General features: G+C 45.8%; 1 protein-coding gene across 1 annotated transcript in view; it reads right to left on the bottom strand.

Annotated features, from left to right (window-relative positions):
• Positions 1 to 951: 951 nt before the first annotated feature.
• Positions 952 to 17,038, bottom strand: part of CACHD1 (cache domain containing 1) — a 222,669-nt gene continuing 206,582 nt past the window's right edge. The window contains exons 20-27 of the mRNA XM_006773233.2: positions 16,383 to 16,543; positions 15,955 to 16,041; positions 15,466 to 15,582; positions 14,128 to 14,279; positions 12,459 to 12,620; positions 11,160 to 11,237; positions 10,235 to 10,336; positions 952 to 2,743 (exon numbers count right to left, since the gene is read on the bottom strand). Coding sequence (XP_006773296.1) covers positions 2,505 to 2,743; positions 10,235 to 10,336; positions 11,160 to 11,237; positions 12,459 to 12,620; positions 14,128 to 14,279; positions 15,466 to 15,582; positions 15,955 to 16,041; positions 16,383 to 16,543 — 1,098 coding nt within the window. The 3' untranslated portion in view covers positions 952 to 2,504. The remainder of the gene's footprint in view (positions 2,744 to 10,234; positions 10,337 to 11,159; positions 11,238 to 12,458; positions 12,621 to 14,127; positions 14,280 to 15,465; positions 15,583 to 15,954; positions 16,042 to 16,382; positions 16,544 to 17,038) is intronic.

Here is a 17,038-nt window from a genome sequence, read left to right as displayed (position 1 = left end):
TGATGTGGCGTTCACTGTGACGTTCACTGCGCCAACTAGCGGTGGGGTATCTGAAGCTGGCTCATAACCCGAATTTTAGCTCGCAGCTCTAAGCAAAAAATCGGCCGAGAGACGGCTCGTATCTCGAAAAACTCGTTAGTTGGGACACTCGTAAGTCAAGGCCCCACTGTAATACTGGTCACCATGAAAAGTTTCCCGAAACACATTATTCCTTTTAAATAACAACACCACAAACAACAAATGTCTAAACAACATTATATGCAACCCTTAGGGAAGAAGACAAAAGGTAACCCCAATTCAAACTTCACAGCCCTGGGTGTCCTATATTCCACAGGAACTGTAAAACACAGTTATGTTTTCTTACTCAGGTATAAGAATTCAATGGTTTCCCCCTAAAGTTCAGGATAAGGGAGATTCTTATCACAAAAGACACAAAACGCACTTCTGTTATTATGTCTGAGTAGGCTGTACCATTTTTTATTTTTTAGCTCTAAGTCTTGTGATTCTTTTCTTAGAAACACCAAGTTCCCTTCCCCCTCACTCCCCATCAAGAAACTAGTGTCATAACACGAAGGCTCTTCACTTTAGAAAAAACACACAACCCCAGTATTCCAAGGAGAGTTTTAATTTTCCGGGAAGTCAGGAAAGCCATCCATTCTCTCCAGCAGTTCAAGAACAACCATTTATTCATTATTAACGACACTGACTCAGGTGTTCAGGAAGGGGAGCTACGTCCCACACACATTAAAATATTGGCTTCTTATTTTATCCCATTGCATTCTTAAAATTTCTTTGCATATTCAAGATGGTCCAGGAGCCCCTGACCTTGACTACAGCCGAGGAAGGAGGCCTGCTTTCAGCCTGGCGACCCATCTGCTAGGGCACAAATGGGGGAACGCACCTTGCCTGGAGGCACGAGCAGTGGTACATGAACAAATCACTATAACCATGAACACTGTCCATTCATACAGTTTATTCCACTAGACTGCCATTTCATACACAGTACGAACGGATTTCCTGATAGCACACGTAGTTTGCTTCCGGTACTGCGGACGAGCCTTTTTTTTTTAAAAAAAAAACAACAACATTATATCATAATACCCTATCATGAAAACATTATTCAGTGACTTTTTCCCAACTACACATAAATGGAGATTTACCACACACACGGTGCAAGAATGTCTTTATATCATATTGGAATCACAACGGGTGAATCTAAAATACATCACTGTCATTGGAACACTACTTTCAACTCGCAACGCCCTGTTCTCGTAGCCTGATCTGGTCCATCTGAGTACGTCACGAAGCAGCGTGGCGGGCAACTTCCTGCATACCCGGCAGCAGCTTTGAACGATGATGTCAAAAGAAATCTCTCACGCACAATCCAAATTTCCAATTTTAAAAACTTCTTCCTTTATGCATTCAATATTCTCCGAATCGAAATAGGACATTTTCAAATTTCTCGTCTCTGAAACAAGGAGCATGAAACACAACCTCCCTTCGCCGGGAGGCTGGGGTTGTGTCAGGAGGTTTCCTAGAAACCCAAGAAAAGCACTGCATGGGGAGTGGGAATGTGTTAAAAAGGAACACAATTTTCTTTATAAGTTTCTTGGATTTCTCTGCCCCTCCCCACCTCTGTCAAGCCCAGAGAAAGAATACTGTACTGTACTACAAACCAAGGTATGCGTGTCCATGAAATGATGGTCTAAAGGAAATGGATGTAAACATGTCAGAGAGAAAGATTTCTTCATTTTCCCATTTGCTGGAGTGGGGCGGGGTGGTGAGATCAGTTAAATAAGAAATAGAACTCCTTAGTCAAAGAACCGCTTCATTACACACAACACAGCTAGGGATCACTGCTGGAAACTTCTCCTGAGCTTCCTTTTCTTTCCCCCAAAGTTTGAGAATGTTTGCAAGTTCAATAAATAGTAGAAAAATAATCCTTTGCTTAGAAATCTTGAGATGCATCATTTAGAGCTTCACACGAGTCCCCTACGGCCATCGTGGTGTCTGGGTACCGCCGAGGAGCAAAGTGAAGTCTTCAGCGCACACGCTGCTCCCCGGACAGGCCGTGCCGCATCCCCCGGCTCCGCTGGGGCGCATTTCTCTCTCGCCCGGTCCCATCACGTTAAGGAGAGCCGAGTGTTTCTGGCTCCTCAGCACATTCCTCTGGCTCAGCTTAACGAAGGCTCCCAATGTTTCCTGTGTAGGTTCCGTCTCTGTGTTTGGAGGTTTGCCTTCAGTTCCATTCCGTGTGGGGCACGGCCGGCTCGTTTATTAGGCTAATTTCCCCTCCGTGGCAGAACCAGCCGGGCACCTTCCCAAGTGCGATTGTGTTGTTTCTCTCCTTCTCCAATGGATTCGCAGGCAGGACATGAGTTCGATCACTCTGGACCAAGCCCAAAGGCAAGGGGTTTCTTGCTGTGGGTTTTAGGCTGGTTCTTTCCCTCTCCGGAGCGCCCTGCACCTCCCAGCTCCCGTCTTCTCACGGAGGTGTGGGGTGGTTAGCACTCCGCATCCACGGTGTGCACGGTCACGGCCGCCTGGAGGTGGTGGCTGTGATGGAGCGTGGGGTGGGGCAGGCGGTAGTGGTGGAACTTGTTACTTAGTAGGGCCGCGGTCTGCGGCGGGGCGTCCAGGTCCAAGTCCTCATCGTGGTTCCCCACGTCGACCCCTGCGGACAAGGGGTCATTGTTGCACGGAGGGTTTTCACTGTCTTCCTGCGGGCTCATCGTGCTGTAGCCTAGGAAATGAACAGAACAAGTAAGCCTCGAGGAGCTTCCAGACGCAGGGAGGAGATGTCACCTCCGATCCCCAGGGCACAGGAGGCGGTCCTACCTTTGTGCTAAGCAGGTGCCAACCCTTGCAGGCTGTCAGCAGAGGGCCAGGTGCTTATTTTAAAGAGATCTTGTGTTGACTGTTATTTTTTTAAAACAATTACCCAAGAAATACCTAATCATTTCAGACAACTGAGAAGTCTGGATCAGAAAAAATATATATGCAAGAACCCTTTCCTTATATCAACAAAATAAAACCAAAATTATCTCACATCCCATCTGATGCATAGATAACCGCCAGTGACATTTGGAGAACTCTCCTCCCTCCTACACTTTTCCCTGAGATGAGATGAAGGCTTTTTTTATTTTATTTTAAAGGAAGAGAAAAAGAACGGTAGCTTCACCCAGCTGGCATGGCTCAGTGGTTGAGCATCAGCCTATGAACCAGGAGATATATATATATTTAAAAAGGCAGCTTTAAGAAAAAGACCCTAACAGGTCTCAGATCAGTTGGGGACCGGTGGGCAAAGCTGGGCTTCAAAATGCCTGAATGTGATGCAACAGTAAGAACAAAAACAGTTGCCACCGTATCTGCACACCTGCTCTACGGCAGGCACGGATGTCATGTCATTCCTGCATCCCAACAAAGCAGGCATTTTAATATCCATTTTATAGGCGAGGGAAGCAAGGATCAGAAAGGTTAACGAACCTGCCTGAGGTTCCAGTACCAACTCCACACCCCCCCACAGGAGCTAGCAAAGGAGTCAACTATTCTCTGTGGGCGCTGGCCCACTGTATTTAAAGATTCATTTCTTCTGGTATTCTAAGTCATACATGTTTCAAAAGAAAATACCCTTGCTGATCAAAGGATTCCAAGAACGCTGGCATGTTTTTAAATATTGCAAAAATCCCCTTTAAAATGTTTGAGAAGTGACAGCTCATTAATATTTCTGCTGCATCTACAGTTAGCATCCATCAGCACTCACCCGTGGGCAGCGCTAGTCACAGTTGTGGCTGTGCAATTGATGTGCCTGCATACGGCCAAGCCGGAATAGTCGGTGGTTGAAAATGTGTGCTTCATGCAGAAGTGAGAAAGGCAATTCTCTGCCCTCAATGAAACATTTCCCAAATGACAATTAGTTAAGTCAGTCCAATGCCACAAATATTTATTAGGCGCCTACTAGGCCCCTGCCGGAGATACCAAGATGGAAACCTGGTCCTTGTACAAGGAGCTCAAAAGCTAGTGCTTGAGAAATCAAACAAGTATAAACATAACTCAATTCAATTACTCATTCATTGAAGACCACAGTGGGGCTGGAGACTATAAAACATACATAAGAGATGTCTTTTATCCTTAAAGATTCAGGAGACAGATATTCATGAAGCTAGGCTTACTGCAATGCAGATAATGGTAAGTGCTATCATTGAGGTGTAGTTAAAATCCAGAGTAGGGAATGACTGCGTCTGGCTGGGGGAATGAGGAAGCTCCACAGAAGAACTCATCTTTCAGTTGGGCTTAAATGGATGAACAGGAGTTGGGTAAGTGGATATGAGCAAAAGAACAGGTAAGCACAGCCACAGAGGTGTGGAAACCTAAGGATATACCCGTCCCATGTGGCTAGGATGAGTGCCAGCAGGTAGCTGGAGAACAGGGCAGGTAGAAGCTGGGATGGTGAGTTCAAGTCACATTATGAAGGCCATGCCAAAGCACAGAAAACGAAGGGACAATACACGATTTTGAAAAGACCTTAGGATACCCGACTAAGTGACACTCCAGGTGGCCCTCATGGGACAGGAGGGATTTATTAGGAAAAGGAAGGGGCAGAGGAAATGTGCCACAGAGAGGGAGACGAGCATATGCAGACAGAGCAGCCGGAATGGCCCTAGTGGACTGGCCAGTGGCGAGAAGCCTGGTGTGGGGGAGGAGATGCCGCTGGACAGGGAGGCTGGGACCAGATCAGCAAGGCTGGCTGAAGCTACGAGTTAGGATTCAGAAATGGGCAAGGGAGGCAAATGGCAAAGACTTATGGTGTGTTAAGGTGATCCCTGTGGCAATGAGGAGGCTGGACAGAAGGAAAGAGCAATCAGACGCTCAGAAGACGGGGCAGGCGTGTCAGCCCGAGGAGATGGTGAGGACCTGACGTGGGGCAGCCGTGCGCTTCGTGAAACTCTTCAAGTGCAGAGTGGGCTGGATTTGGTGACTAAAGGGACTCACCTGGTGTGTGTGTGACAAAGGAGTTATTACCTCTCGGAGAAGGTCAAGGTTTCTAGGTTCAGAGGCTGGGGAAATTGTGATGCCTTCTCCCAAGACTAAGAGATTGGGAGCCAGAGCAAGTTCCTCAGTTTTTCAGCTTTGGAAGTTCTGTGTCTAGACTATAAGACTGGATGGCAGAATGAAGACTGGTGCAGCCACTGTGGAGAACAGTATGGAGTTTTCTCAAGAAATTAAAAATAGAACTTCTGTTTGACCCAGCGATCCCACTTCTGGGAATATATCCCAAGAAACTAGAAACACCAATCAGAAAGGATATATGCACCCCTGGTCATAGCAGCGTTATTTACAATAGCTAAGATTCAGAAACAGCCCAAGTGCCCATCAGTAGGTGAGTGGATAAAAAAGCTGTGGGACATTTATACTATGGAATACTATGCAGCTATAAAAAAGAGAGACCTCTTACCCTTTGGGATAGCATAGATGGACCTGGAAAATAGTATGCTAAGTGAAATAAGCCAAACCAAGAAATACAAATATCATATGTTCTCACTTATTTGTGGAATCTAATGAACAAAAGGAACTGACCAACAAAATAAGACCCAAAGCAGGGAGGCATGGAACAGACTGACATATCTCAATGTGGGTTTGGGGGGACGAGAAGAGATAACCAAAGAACTTATATACTTATATTCATAGCCCATGGACACAGACAATAGGGTGGTGAGATGGGGAGGGAGTAGGGGCTGGGAGGAGGAGGGGAAGAGGGAGAAAATGGAAAATATCTGTCATACTATCAACAATAAAAAAATATTAAAAAAAATAACCTGTGGTGGGGGGAAAAAAGACTGGATGATAGACTCCCAACCTCAGTTACAAAGTGCTACATATGCTGACATCACCACTTGCTCTACATAGAAGGGAGGAAGTGGAAAACCTGGTTTTAGTCAAAGTGCAGTGTCTATGCTGATTACTTCTGGCCAACCTTTAGAGCTACACTGTCTTCATCTTTCCTCCACAAACTCCTGGGAGCGTTCTGTCTCTGGTCACTGGCACACACCCACAGTAACTGATAATTCACTTTCACATTCATGATATAAAACTCAGAGGGTCCGTCTGCCTGGCTCCCCTTCCCTCCTCTTGCTATTTGCTCCAGGCTTCAGTTCGAGGGTCTTCTCTGGAAGCATCCCCAACCAACACCCCCTGCCACTAGCCCAGTGTCCCTTCTGTGAGTTTAAACGGCATTCTGTGTACATTACTATCTTAGATTTCACCATGTTATAATAGTGTATAAGGCTGTCTTGTCCATTAGCAAATTCTTTCTAAAAAAACACAATAACTTATTTATCTTCGTACTTCTAATATTCAACATAATACTCACACAATTAAAAAAAATCATGTATTATATTCCCAAAACAAAGGCATCAATGATTTTTTTCCCGCAATTATCGGTGGTGACGTTCAACAGTCTTATCTAATAAGGAAGACAATCGAGGATTCCCCAGGCCCTGCCCAGGGGTTCTGACTTAGGGTCCAGGGATGCTCTGAGCCTGACTGGTCACAGACCCACGGTGGTGGGGATGGTGCAGGTGTCCCCGAGGCAACTTGGGGCACCCCCATTTCTCTTGATGCTTTCTGGTGAGAACCCCAGCAGAAGCTCACTGTGGGGCCATCCTATTTCACTTGCTCAACCCCTCTGTAATGTAGGCTTCCCTTTATCTCAATAATTAATAAAAACCTGCAGGGAGGAAGTAAGTTGTGGACAAGCAGGAGAAAGACAAACACATATTCTCACTTAACAAATTAATTGTTCACTTGGTGCCATGCAACTCCGTTGAGCACAGGGAAGAGTGATGAATAAGACAGACTCAGTCTGACTCACGGAGGGAGCCCTATTTACAACACAGAGGATAATTACCAATACTTTCAAAGGAAAAAATTCTTTACTGTCCAAAGGCATCTGCAGAGAAATCTCTGCAAAGATGATCTCAATCAAGAAAAAGGTTTCAGGAAGGAGGTCAGGTGTCCATTAAGAACAGAAGAGTCAAGATTAAGCTTCTGGTCTTTGGTATTCTGCTTGTATATCTAGCTGATGGTTTCTAAGAAACCTCTCTTGATGGTTAGTTAAGGATGTTAGGTCTCTCCAGGGACTCACTCACCATCTGGTGGCCACAGAGAGTAACTGCAAGACAGTACCTGCACCTCTAGACAATGGTCTGCTGCACTATATAGGTTTTGACCAGATTTTCAAGGCTCAGCATTTGCCTTTGGAATGTTTTGGAATTTGCTTAACTTGGGGAAAATTTCCCTCTTAAAAAGAAAAAAAATGTTGCTTCATATACATATACATAAAGTTCCTAATAAGATGGTAACCAGAACAGATTCAAAAGGAACAAATTATTGGTGGTTTTTATCTTTAAAAAGAAAAGAAAAGCCAGTAGATGATTAGATAAAACATGATAGCTTCAAGAGAAATAATGGGCAAAGCAGATATATAATAGAAGCACAGGTAGTTAGTAACTGTTTTAACCTGCTCGTGGCAGTAACAGTCCATAGTTGAGTGCTGAAAACAATTGTTCCGGGAGATCTCAGAATATTGACAAAGATGATTTCACTTTTCAGAAACCATTCTTAGTTTGAATAGGATTTTTTATTGAAATACAAAAATTAAAATGAGATTCCTTTGAAATACAGAACTCCGTTGGTTACACTAAATATTTCTAAATAAAAAACATAGTCTGAAAGTTTCCAAGGTTTGTCTGGTAACATTTCATTTGAATTCTAGAAACATCACAGGTCTGAACCGTACCACAAAAGTCAAGTGTATCTGTGTTACTGTTTTGAGTTTTCTCTTGTGTATCAGACCCCCAAACTCTTGTGGAACTATGCTCCCTGGGTAGCAAAGAACCATGGTCCTACAACCCTACCAGTTCAAGAGCCAGCACACATCACTTTCCCCCTGGGGTCTTCCATGATTTCCCTGCAGATGAAAGAGGAATATCTAACCTTCTTCTTCTTTGTTCCACTCCTTTAAGGAAGCTGTCATAGTCAGTCTTTTATCAGTCTTAGGGAAACATGCATTCATTTACTGTTTACTCCTGGACTGTAAATTGCTTGAGGGCAGAGTGGGTCTGTAGGTGGGGAGGTCAACCCTGAGCTCCTGTCAGCCATACATTGTTTCATTATTCCCCATAACTTCACTGGCGAGGAATTTCTAATCCTGTTTTAATAATTAAGAAACTGAGGTCCAAAGTAGCTTCGCTAAGTCTCACAACTTGTAATGAGGAGGAGCGGAGAGATCCCAAGTGAACTCTGCTTGACCTTCTCCTGTAAGCCTTCTACATCACCGCTGCCTGGATCACATAAATGACACCTCCCCTTCTCTAACTCCCCCCGCTCCCAGCCTCCAGCACCATGCCTAGCAAATAGCATGTGCAATACAGTCACCATCTAGGACAATAAAGATGAGCTAGAAGCGTGCTGACAAAACAATTAGATTACTAGTAGATCCTTGTTTTAATGTGGACACATGGCTTTATCTTCTATGCATGATAGGGACATTAACTCAATGCCACCAATTTTACTGACCCACCATACGGGTGCGGGGATATGACAGCATGCAGTGAAAGGCTATTGATTTGGTAGTGCATCTGGAATTACGTGGAATGTCAATGTCTCCCACTTCTTTTTGTGTTGCATTCTGTCTGCACGAGAAACTATTTTTTATTCCTTGGGGATAACAGGGCTCCAATTATTGTGAAAAATGAAAGCAAGCAAGCCCTTAGCTGGATTCCTTGGCTTTCAGATACTGACACTGCTCCACTCCTTTTATCTAAGCGGTTGCTTCATATGCCATTTTACTAAGACAATGGGAGAGCTAATGGAACATTCTCAACGTCACTCAGAATTCCAATTTAGTATTGAAGTAATTTCAACTGGGGGAGCATAAGGGGGAGGGAGGGGAGAGAGGACGAGGGAGGGAGGGAGGGAAGGAGGGAGAAGACTCAGTATTTCTGCTGAATAAGAAATTATTTCAGTTGAACTTCAGTAGCCTCAAACCTGTTTTATTATTCAAAGGAGAAGAGGCACAGAACTGCCTGGCAGAATGCATTTACAGAATGTTCAAAGGTTTTTAGGGAAAAAAGGCAGAAAGTCAAAGAAGTAGAACAATTTAAGTTCTGCGTTGACTCTCCATAGAAACGCCATGTTTCTGTTTCGTTGGTGGGAACAATGTCATTCAAAGCTCAAATTAACAGTCTCCAATTTACAATCAGAGTTTTAGCTCCTCTTTTCCAAAGGGAGTCTGAGGACCTGGCTGTCAGGGAAAAGGCCAGATCGGCTGCTTTGACAAATACCCACTCCTGCATTTCTCAGACCAGGTGTGGGAGCACTGTGTTTGAAGACATGTTTTCCTTTTCAGGATAGATGTGCAGAAAGCAGAGTCAACTAAATGCATTATTCATGGATTTAAAAAAAACCCACCTGATTCTGGGGAGAAAATAAGTATTTCTGGAGAATTAAACAGCTGTGTGAAAAATAAAAAACTGCTGTTTTCTATGACAACAGCCACATGGACGCCAGGCCGGGAAGCTGAGCAGCTAAGTGGTACAAATTCCTGGCTCATTTGGCACTCAGCACCTTTTCACTACTCAGCCAGGAGCCGACCTTAGCATCCTACAAGGGCTCTGTACAACACCAGGACTGTGCCCATTAGTCGCTTTGTCCCTAATGCCCTTTCCTCACCTGTCAAGGCCCAGAGTAAATGCTGTCTCTTTAATGAAACTTGCCCAGAGCCTCCCAGGCAGGGCGGGAGGCCAGGTCGGGGAATGCCAGAGGACAGCATGGACTCTTGCCCTGTCCCCAACGTACGTGCCTGGGAGATCCTTGATGATGCTGGTGTTTGCCAACTAGCAACACTAGGCGGTTGGACCTAGTTAGGCTGCCTAATTACTGAGAGTCACGTGGGCGGGAGAAGCTTTCACTCAGACATTATTCAGGGCGAAAACCTAGGCAGCCACCTGTGTACCAGAGTTCATCTCACTGGGCCCGGGAGCGCGGGGACACACGCAAGGCCACCCTTGGGCGCTTATCACAGTGTCACGTTGGAATGTGTCTTTTTGGAAAATCATGTCGGAATAATGGCCTTGAGCACAGAACAGGAAGGAGAGAGAAGAGTGGGCATGAGAACTGGCCCACAGGGGTTCCCCGGGCCCCGCAGGCCCTGGCGCAGGAAGCGAGACCTTACCATGATCACTCTCGGTTCCCGAGCGGCCCCAGTAGCGACGCCTCCTCTCTGGACTGTGTGCGTGCCGCTCCATGACCGCGGCTATAAACCGAGTATTGCTGACTGTGGAAGACAAGGACAGCGAGTCACGCCTATGCCATGTCCTTATTGTATCAAGGACATTTACTCTGAACAGGCTCATTTGCATGTTGGGGTTGCTCTGTGGAGAGCTAGGACATGTAATTTTTTTTTTTTAAAGCTGAAGAGTAGGGGAGCTGGTTTTAGAACTGGGGCAGGGAACCTAGGTATCTCCACGGGCATCAAGAAGACAGGCTCTAAGTCAGGGGTGGGGAACCTTTTTTCTGCCAGGGGCCATCTGGTTATTTATAACATCAATTTGCAGGCCATACAAAACTATCAACTTAAACATTAGCCTGCTATCCTTGCTCAAACATTTAAGTAACTCACCCCTAACATCTCGGCAGGACCAGACCGAATGATTTTGTGGGTCTTATATGGCCCGAGGGCCAGACGTTCCCCATCCCTGCTCTAAGTAGTTGAAGCCTACAGTATCTCAACACTAGTGGAGTTCACTTTTAGTAAAGAGCTGCCCCTTTCCCCACGTTGTGTACATTAGTTTAGGGATTAAAGAAAATGCATTTGGGACTATTCCCTTTCTAATACACTATGCTGGACAGTAATGAGGAGGAGAAAGAAATGGAAGGGTGAGGCCAAAGCAATGAATTCCAAAAAGAACATCATGAAAGCTTGTGAGATTTCCTAAAACAAAGCAAACACCTATACGTATTCCTAATGAAAATGGGAGAAGACCTCATCATGTCAAAGCCTCTTAAATTTTAATACGAGCCAAGAGGATATAAAAAGGAATATTTATTCCGGATTAGCCTCCTGCTGACACCTCTGCGCGAGGCAGCGGGATACTCACTGATGCCTCTGTCTTCGTGGCTGTCGTCGTCCCTGTCATCTCTGTCGTTCTCCAGGTTGGACATACGCACTGACATTTCTCCCCATCATTAGAAAGAGAGAAACATGACTATTTAATCAAACAAAACCAACGACTTTCATACCCTGCAGCGGGCTCGCTGGATGGCTGGGTGACAGCCTTCCATCAAGAGGAACCCGATTTTGGAAAAGAAAAATGAATACCCCCCCCTTTTTTTTAAATAGAGGAGAGAACAGGAATCAGAAGAAGAATAAGTGAACCATTGGACCTGACACCGATTTCTGAAGAGAAGAAAAGGTGATAGAGACTAACTCTGCTGAGACACCCAAAACAGAAGGAAACGGTCTCAAACCCCAGCCGACCGCGTTGATAAAATGGTGCCACACAATCGTATAAAAGGTCAGGCACAAGGCAGCCCTGGATGGCAGCCGCCCTCAGTGTACCCCACCTTACCGAGGGGGGAGAGCCTGGTGCCGAGCCCTGTCACTGAATTGGGCAGCATTACCCCATGATCCCCCCATCAGGATTGTGGCCACGGTCAAACAGGCCGACGCCCCTGTGTTTCTGGCTGCCAGGCGAGCTCAGTGGGTCCTGACCCGGTCCAGGAAGAATGCTAGGTCAGCCTCAGCTCCATACAGCCCGGTGAGCATACCCCTGGGGGCTTTACGGAATGGGTTGGGGACGGGGGTGTGTGTGTGTGTGGCCCCTTAAATGGTATTGTCCCTTGCAAAGGAACACAGATACCACATTTAACTCTTAGTATGGAAGCAGTAATTACAAACTAATCATTTTATACCTGGCTTCATTTACCTATCCTGTCTTAGGAGATGTGATTATTCCTTTGAATGTGTGTTCATTCACAAGATATATAATAAAATAGGTAACACCAACAGAATGGCTCCTGTTCTTGCCCATAGTGATCTGGGGCCTCTGTGTTGGCCAGTGTTTTGGGGACAGCAAGGGCAACACATCTGAGATGGGTGAAGAAGAACGTTTCCCACTTGGCATTCCAGCTCCCTGGCTGGCCTGCTCCAGAGCAGGTGTGGCGGGCGAATGCTGCGTAAGGGAGAGGAGCCAGGAATTTCCCAGGGACTCAAAAGGGGCTAGAGGAGCAAGCAGGCTCGGGGGCCCTCTGCACCCCCTCTGGAGAGGCGGGAAGTGCAGCCCTGTTCTTATCAATGCTCAGAGGCCCATGATGGGCCACCATCCTTCGGCCCTGGAAGCACCTGCGGAGGCTGCCGCCCCTGTGGGAGCTTTGAGATTCTTTCCCTGTGAGCTCACCTTGGGCGGCTAGAGGAGACATGTGCTGATGGCTCCGGCGGTGAATCTGATGGCGGTAGGCGTACACGGCGAGGACCAGCACCATGATGCACCCCATGATGCCTCCGGCCACGGGGCCCACGGGGGCACTTTTAATCATGTTCAATGTGATCACCTCATCACCTTCATGAAAACAAACAGATGTCCCTTGTCAGGAATAGAGCGGGGAGGGGTCTGGTGAGGGCAAGGAGAGCTGCTCTCACCTTTGAATTCCTCAAAGATGACCCACAAGAACGTGGGAGCAGTGACTTCGTTTAATTCCTGGTTCTCAAATTAAATTTCAATGGAGTCAGAACATAATTAGCAAGATCTAGTAAAATGAGCGAGTCGATGAGAACCATTTAAACACACGGTGGCCAGTGCTGGGAGCCCCGCTCCCTGGGATGGGGCTGCTTTTGGAAGAGAGGTAAGAGTGGTGAGGGCAAGGTGGGTTCTTTGGGGTCATGTGACTGAGTTCACAGGAATAACTGGCACCCAGTATAACCAATATGTGTTCAAAAAGATCCCACATTTCAAAGCTTGTGCGTTTCCTTCAAAACAGTGGTCGCCAACCTGTGGTCCGTGAAGTCCCAAAGGTTGGCGACCGCTGCTTTAAGGAAACCTTTGCACTTTTTATTTAATTTTTATATTATATTTTATTGATTTTACAGAGAGGAAGGGAGAGGGATAGAGAGTTAGAAACTTCCACGAGAGAGAAACATTGATCAGCTGCCTCCTTCACACCCCTTACTGGGGATCAAGCCTGCAACCAAGCCTGCAACCGAGCCTTTGACCAGAATCGAACCCAGGGCCTGTCAGACCACAGGCCGATGCTCTGTCCACTGCGCCAAACTGGCTAGGGCCACCCTTTGCACTTTTTAGACAGAAAACTGCAGGTAGGTATACAAAGTGACTTAGAACAAGGTCACGCCCCGTGTCTAACCTGCTTCAGCAGTCATATGTGAGCTTTTCTTCTACTGATGGGCTAATGTGGGGAGTTGCTAGTAAACAAGGTATTCACTAAAGGCTTAAATATTTGCCTCTCCTGCCAGCTAAGCTTTAGGCATTTGTGCTAACTCCGTGAAGACATTGAGATCTCACTGTGGGATGCAGGTAGTATTTTTGAGGTCTTGGAGCCCAATCCCTGAGGCTTTCTCCCCTACAGTGATCCTGTCCCTCACCCCAAGCCACTCCAGCTGCATTGGGAAGCTCTGGCTTCCGTTGACCTCAATGGCCCTGAATAATGATTTGTGGCCACACGACTTCTCGCTCTGCAAATGAAGTGAGGGAAATGGATGTGTGGCGGTCCCTCCACCCACCATCGGCCCTGTACTTCTGACAGCTGGGACTCACATTCAAACAGACTCTGGGGTTCAGCCACGCGGAGATCAGGCCTGACATTTATCAGAACACGCTTTATGAGAATGAATTCCAGGCTTGCAAAACCTGGCAGGCCCGACGGTTGCTCACTCTGCACAGAATATCTCGCCAGCTTTGGAGGATATCAGCGGCCTTGGTTTTGTAATGAAAAATGACTGGCAAAGGAATCAGGGAAGCAGCGTAGAGGATCGTTTTAAGGTTTCTGTCCTTTTTAAAGACAGGAAAATGTGTCTTCAAGAATCAACTTATTATGGGTTCCCGGCAAACATACCTATGGCTCCCATGTCATCAGCGTAGGGGCTTTTGGCTCCCACAATCCCCCCAAAGCATTCTTTCTGGGGCGCACAGTAGGCTTTGTCCAGGTGAGTCTTTCCATCGCTGTCCACCATGCACCACTCGCAGTCCAGCACACCAAAGCAGTCCCTGCCAGAGAGACGAAGCTGAGTGTTCCAGGAACAGTGCCAGGCGGGGAGGGCACGTGGGCGGGGGCATCCAGCTCTCCAGATGTCCATTACTCACGAGTGCTCTGACTCCTCGAGCATCAGTTTCCTTTCCTTATAAAACCAGAATAGCAACGACCTGCTTTATGTCCCTCAACAACTTGGAAATGAGAGAAAGAAAATTGCTCTCTATGAATCCAACCATGAAATCCATGTGGCATGGATGAGTACGGGATTATTTAAAATCATCTTAAAAGGCCGAGTGGCCCCAAGGTTTGTTGGACTTTGGCCTAATATCACCCAAGTGTCTGGTCATAAAAAAAAAAAAAAAAAAAAAAGGAAGAAAAATATGGTCAAATAACTTTGGGAAATAGAGGTGAGTTAAACAGATTTTCTTCCTGTCAATTTCTTAGAGCTTTTAATAAGTTAAGTGTACTATGGCTCTAAAAGAATATTTCCTCAAACTTAGTTGACTTTTGGTTACTGTATAACATCCCAATTTATTCCTAACATTCCTCTGCCAAAATCTATAGCCAAAGTAGAACTGGTCGCCCTTTCTACCCACTAACTGTTTCATCAAATGGACGTGCAGCTCTCTATATAATAAATGAATCACCTCACTCCCATCCCTTTAGGTCACCACAGCCTCTAGCATACTGTCTAGTCCCAAACGCCCTAGGGAGGAGGTGGAAGGAGACGAGAACACACAGTTTTCAGTTCTCAAAACCACCAGGAAGCATTACCTGCTTTCTAAGAAATAAAATGGTTAAGCTTCAATGCATCGCACACAGAACCTTGACTGCTGGGTTCTGGAGCCCATGAGTTCCTGTCCCGCCCTCTTGCGCCTTCACACCATGTCCCCTCATTCATTTATTTTCACACTTTATCTCAAGAATAACTTTCCCGCTCACGTGTCACATACGGTATAAATGCCAAGTAGCTGTAACATGTGAAAACTGGATGCGCTTAAACCTGGTGGATAAATAAAAGGCTTATGGAGTATCAGTTTTGGACCTGAAAAAAACAGATACTACTTTTTAAAACACCAAGAAGATACATAATAAATACCAGCTGGAAAAGCTGGCGGAGGCCGCTGGTCACTATACTTTACTGGGTTCTACTCTCCACACCATCACATTGACGTGAAAGCGTCCCTGGGCCCTGCTCACCCGCTCTCCATCCTCTGACTGCACCTGCTGTTGACACACTGGTGAAGAGCATCTTGCAGGCCAGGGTCCGTAGCTGTGTATGTCACCGGCTCCTGGTGGACCTCGCAGCTTGGGTTTCTATTCAGGAGCAAGTCTGGAGGTTAGGACCACGTACATGCCAAGCTCATCATGCCCCTGGCCCCTACGGTGTCAGACAGATCTGGGTTTAAATCCTGGCTTTGCCACTTAGCTGTATAAAATCTTGGGCCAATCACTTAACTATTCTGAGCTTCAATTTGTTCATCTTTACGTGCAAAAGAAATATCAAAAAATTTAGGAAAGAATAAATATTCAACAAAATAGGAATACATAAAATCAAAAGTGGATGTTACCTCCCCTCACTCACCATTCTAAATCTTACTTTTCAGAAGTAACCGCTGTTGTCGGCTGTTAAAGTATGTACACACTTTTTGGGGAACACCTCATATATAGTACATAAATTTTTTTTACCGGTTTTCTGCATTGGTGAGGTTGCCAGTACACTCATTGACCTCCAGAGGGCACTCACAGGGACATTCACATTCGTTTTGTTCCATTCTGAAATGCAAAGATAAAGTGACCATGCAGAAGGTCAATAATAAAGTACATGTTGTTCACATACCAGGGGAAACAAAACAAAACAAACCAAACAACACTTGAGCTAGTTAAAATGGACAGTAACGACGAAATGATGACCAAAAGTTTAGATACACAATTGGCCTCAACCCACTGCCCTTTGGATAAGGCTGCTGCAAACAACATAGCTCTAAACGCTTCTGTAACCAGGACACACAACAGCACTTTCTGTTTATTCTGCAGATGCCCCTTCAGAACGACTGGCATCAGTTAAATTATTCAATAGCAGGATGAGCAGAGACTAGGCCCCATCGCATATTTACCGGTGACAGTTGAGGCAGAGCCGATCCACCATGCTACAAGCACAGAAGGCAAGGGAGTCGCACGTTTCATTGACAATGCCCACAAACGCGTTGGTTCCTGGGATCCTGGCCAGTCTGTACTTAGAACAGTGGCTGCCGTGCACAAGGTTCGTCAAATCCCCCTGTAGACAACCGAGGTGTCAAAAGTGACAGACAACAATGCAAAGACTCAGCCCTACCGCGGTGAAAACAACCTCTGAACCATCTGCTGAAAACAGCGTACAATAACACTTTGTCTCTGATTACAAAAGTAGGACATAGTTATGTTAAAATGTTGGGAGATAAAAATTATTTACAATCCCATCAGAGATAATGCTCATTTAACAGCTGTATATACATCATACAATGGAAATAAATGCAAGAAGCAATAAAAGACAGCTCTCCGGTAAGGAATAGTTCAGAATTTATTCAAAGGCAAACCTAAATAATCAGAAAACAGGCATTTGCACCCTCCCTTTAGATAATAAACATCTGCTCTTTTAGAATAACAAAATTATTTAAAAACCAAAGCCTTTTTAAGTTGTTTCCATGCCAGCATGCCCTACACGTGCGTGGTGAGGATAAACCCAACTGAGAGCCGTGGCACTGAATGGGTTCTTAGAGGTCTAGGCAAATTT

Source organism: Myotis davidii, unplaced genomic scaffold (assembly GCF_000327345.1).
Source record: "Myotis davidii unplaced genomic scaffold, ASM32734v1 scaffold205, whole genome shotgun sequence".
NCBI classification, from domain to species: Eukaryota; Metazoa; Chordata; class Mammalia; order Chiroptera; family Vespertilionidae; genus Myotis; species Myotis davidii.
Note: the sequence above shows the minus strand (reverse complement) of the source record. Positions and strands in the feature narration are given on the sequence as shown.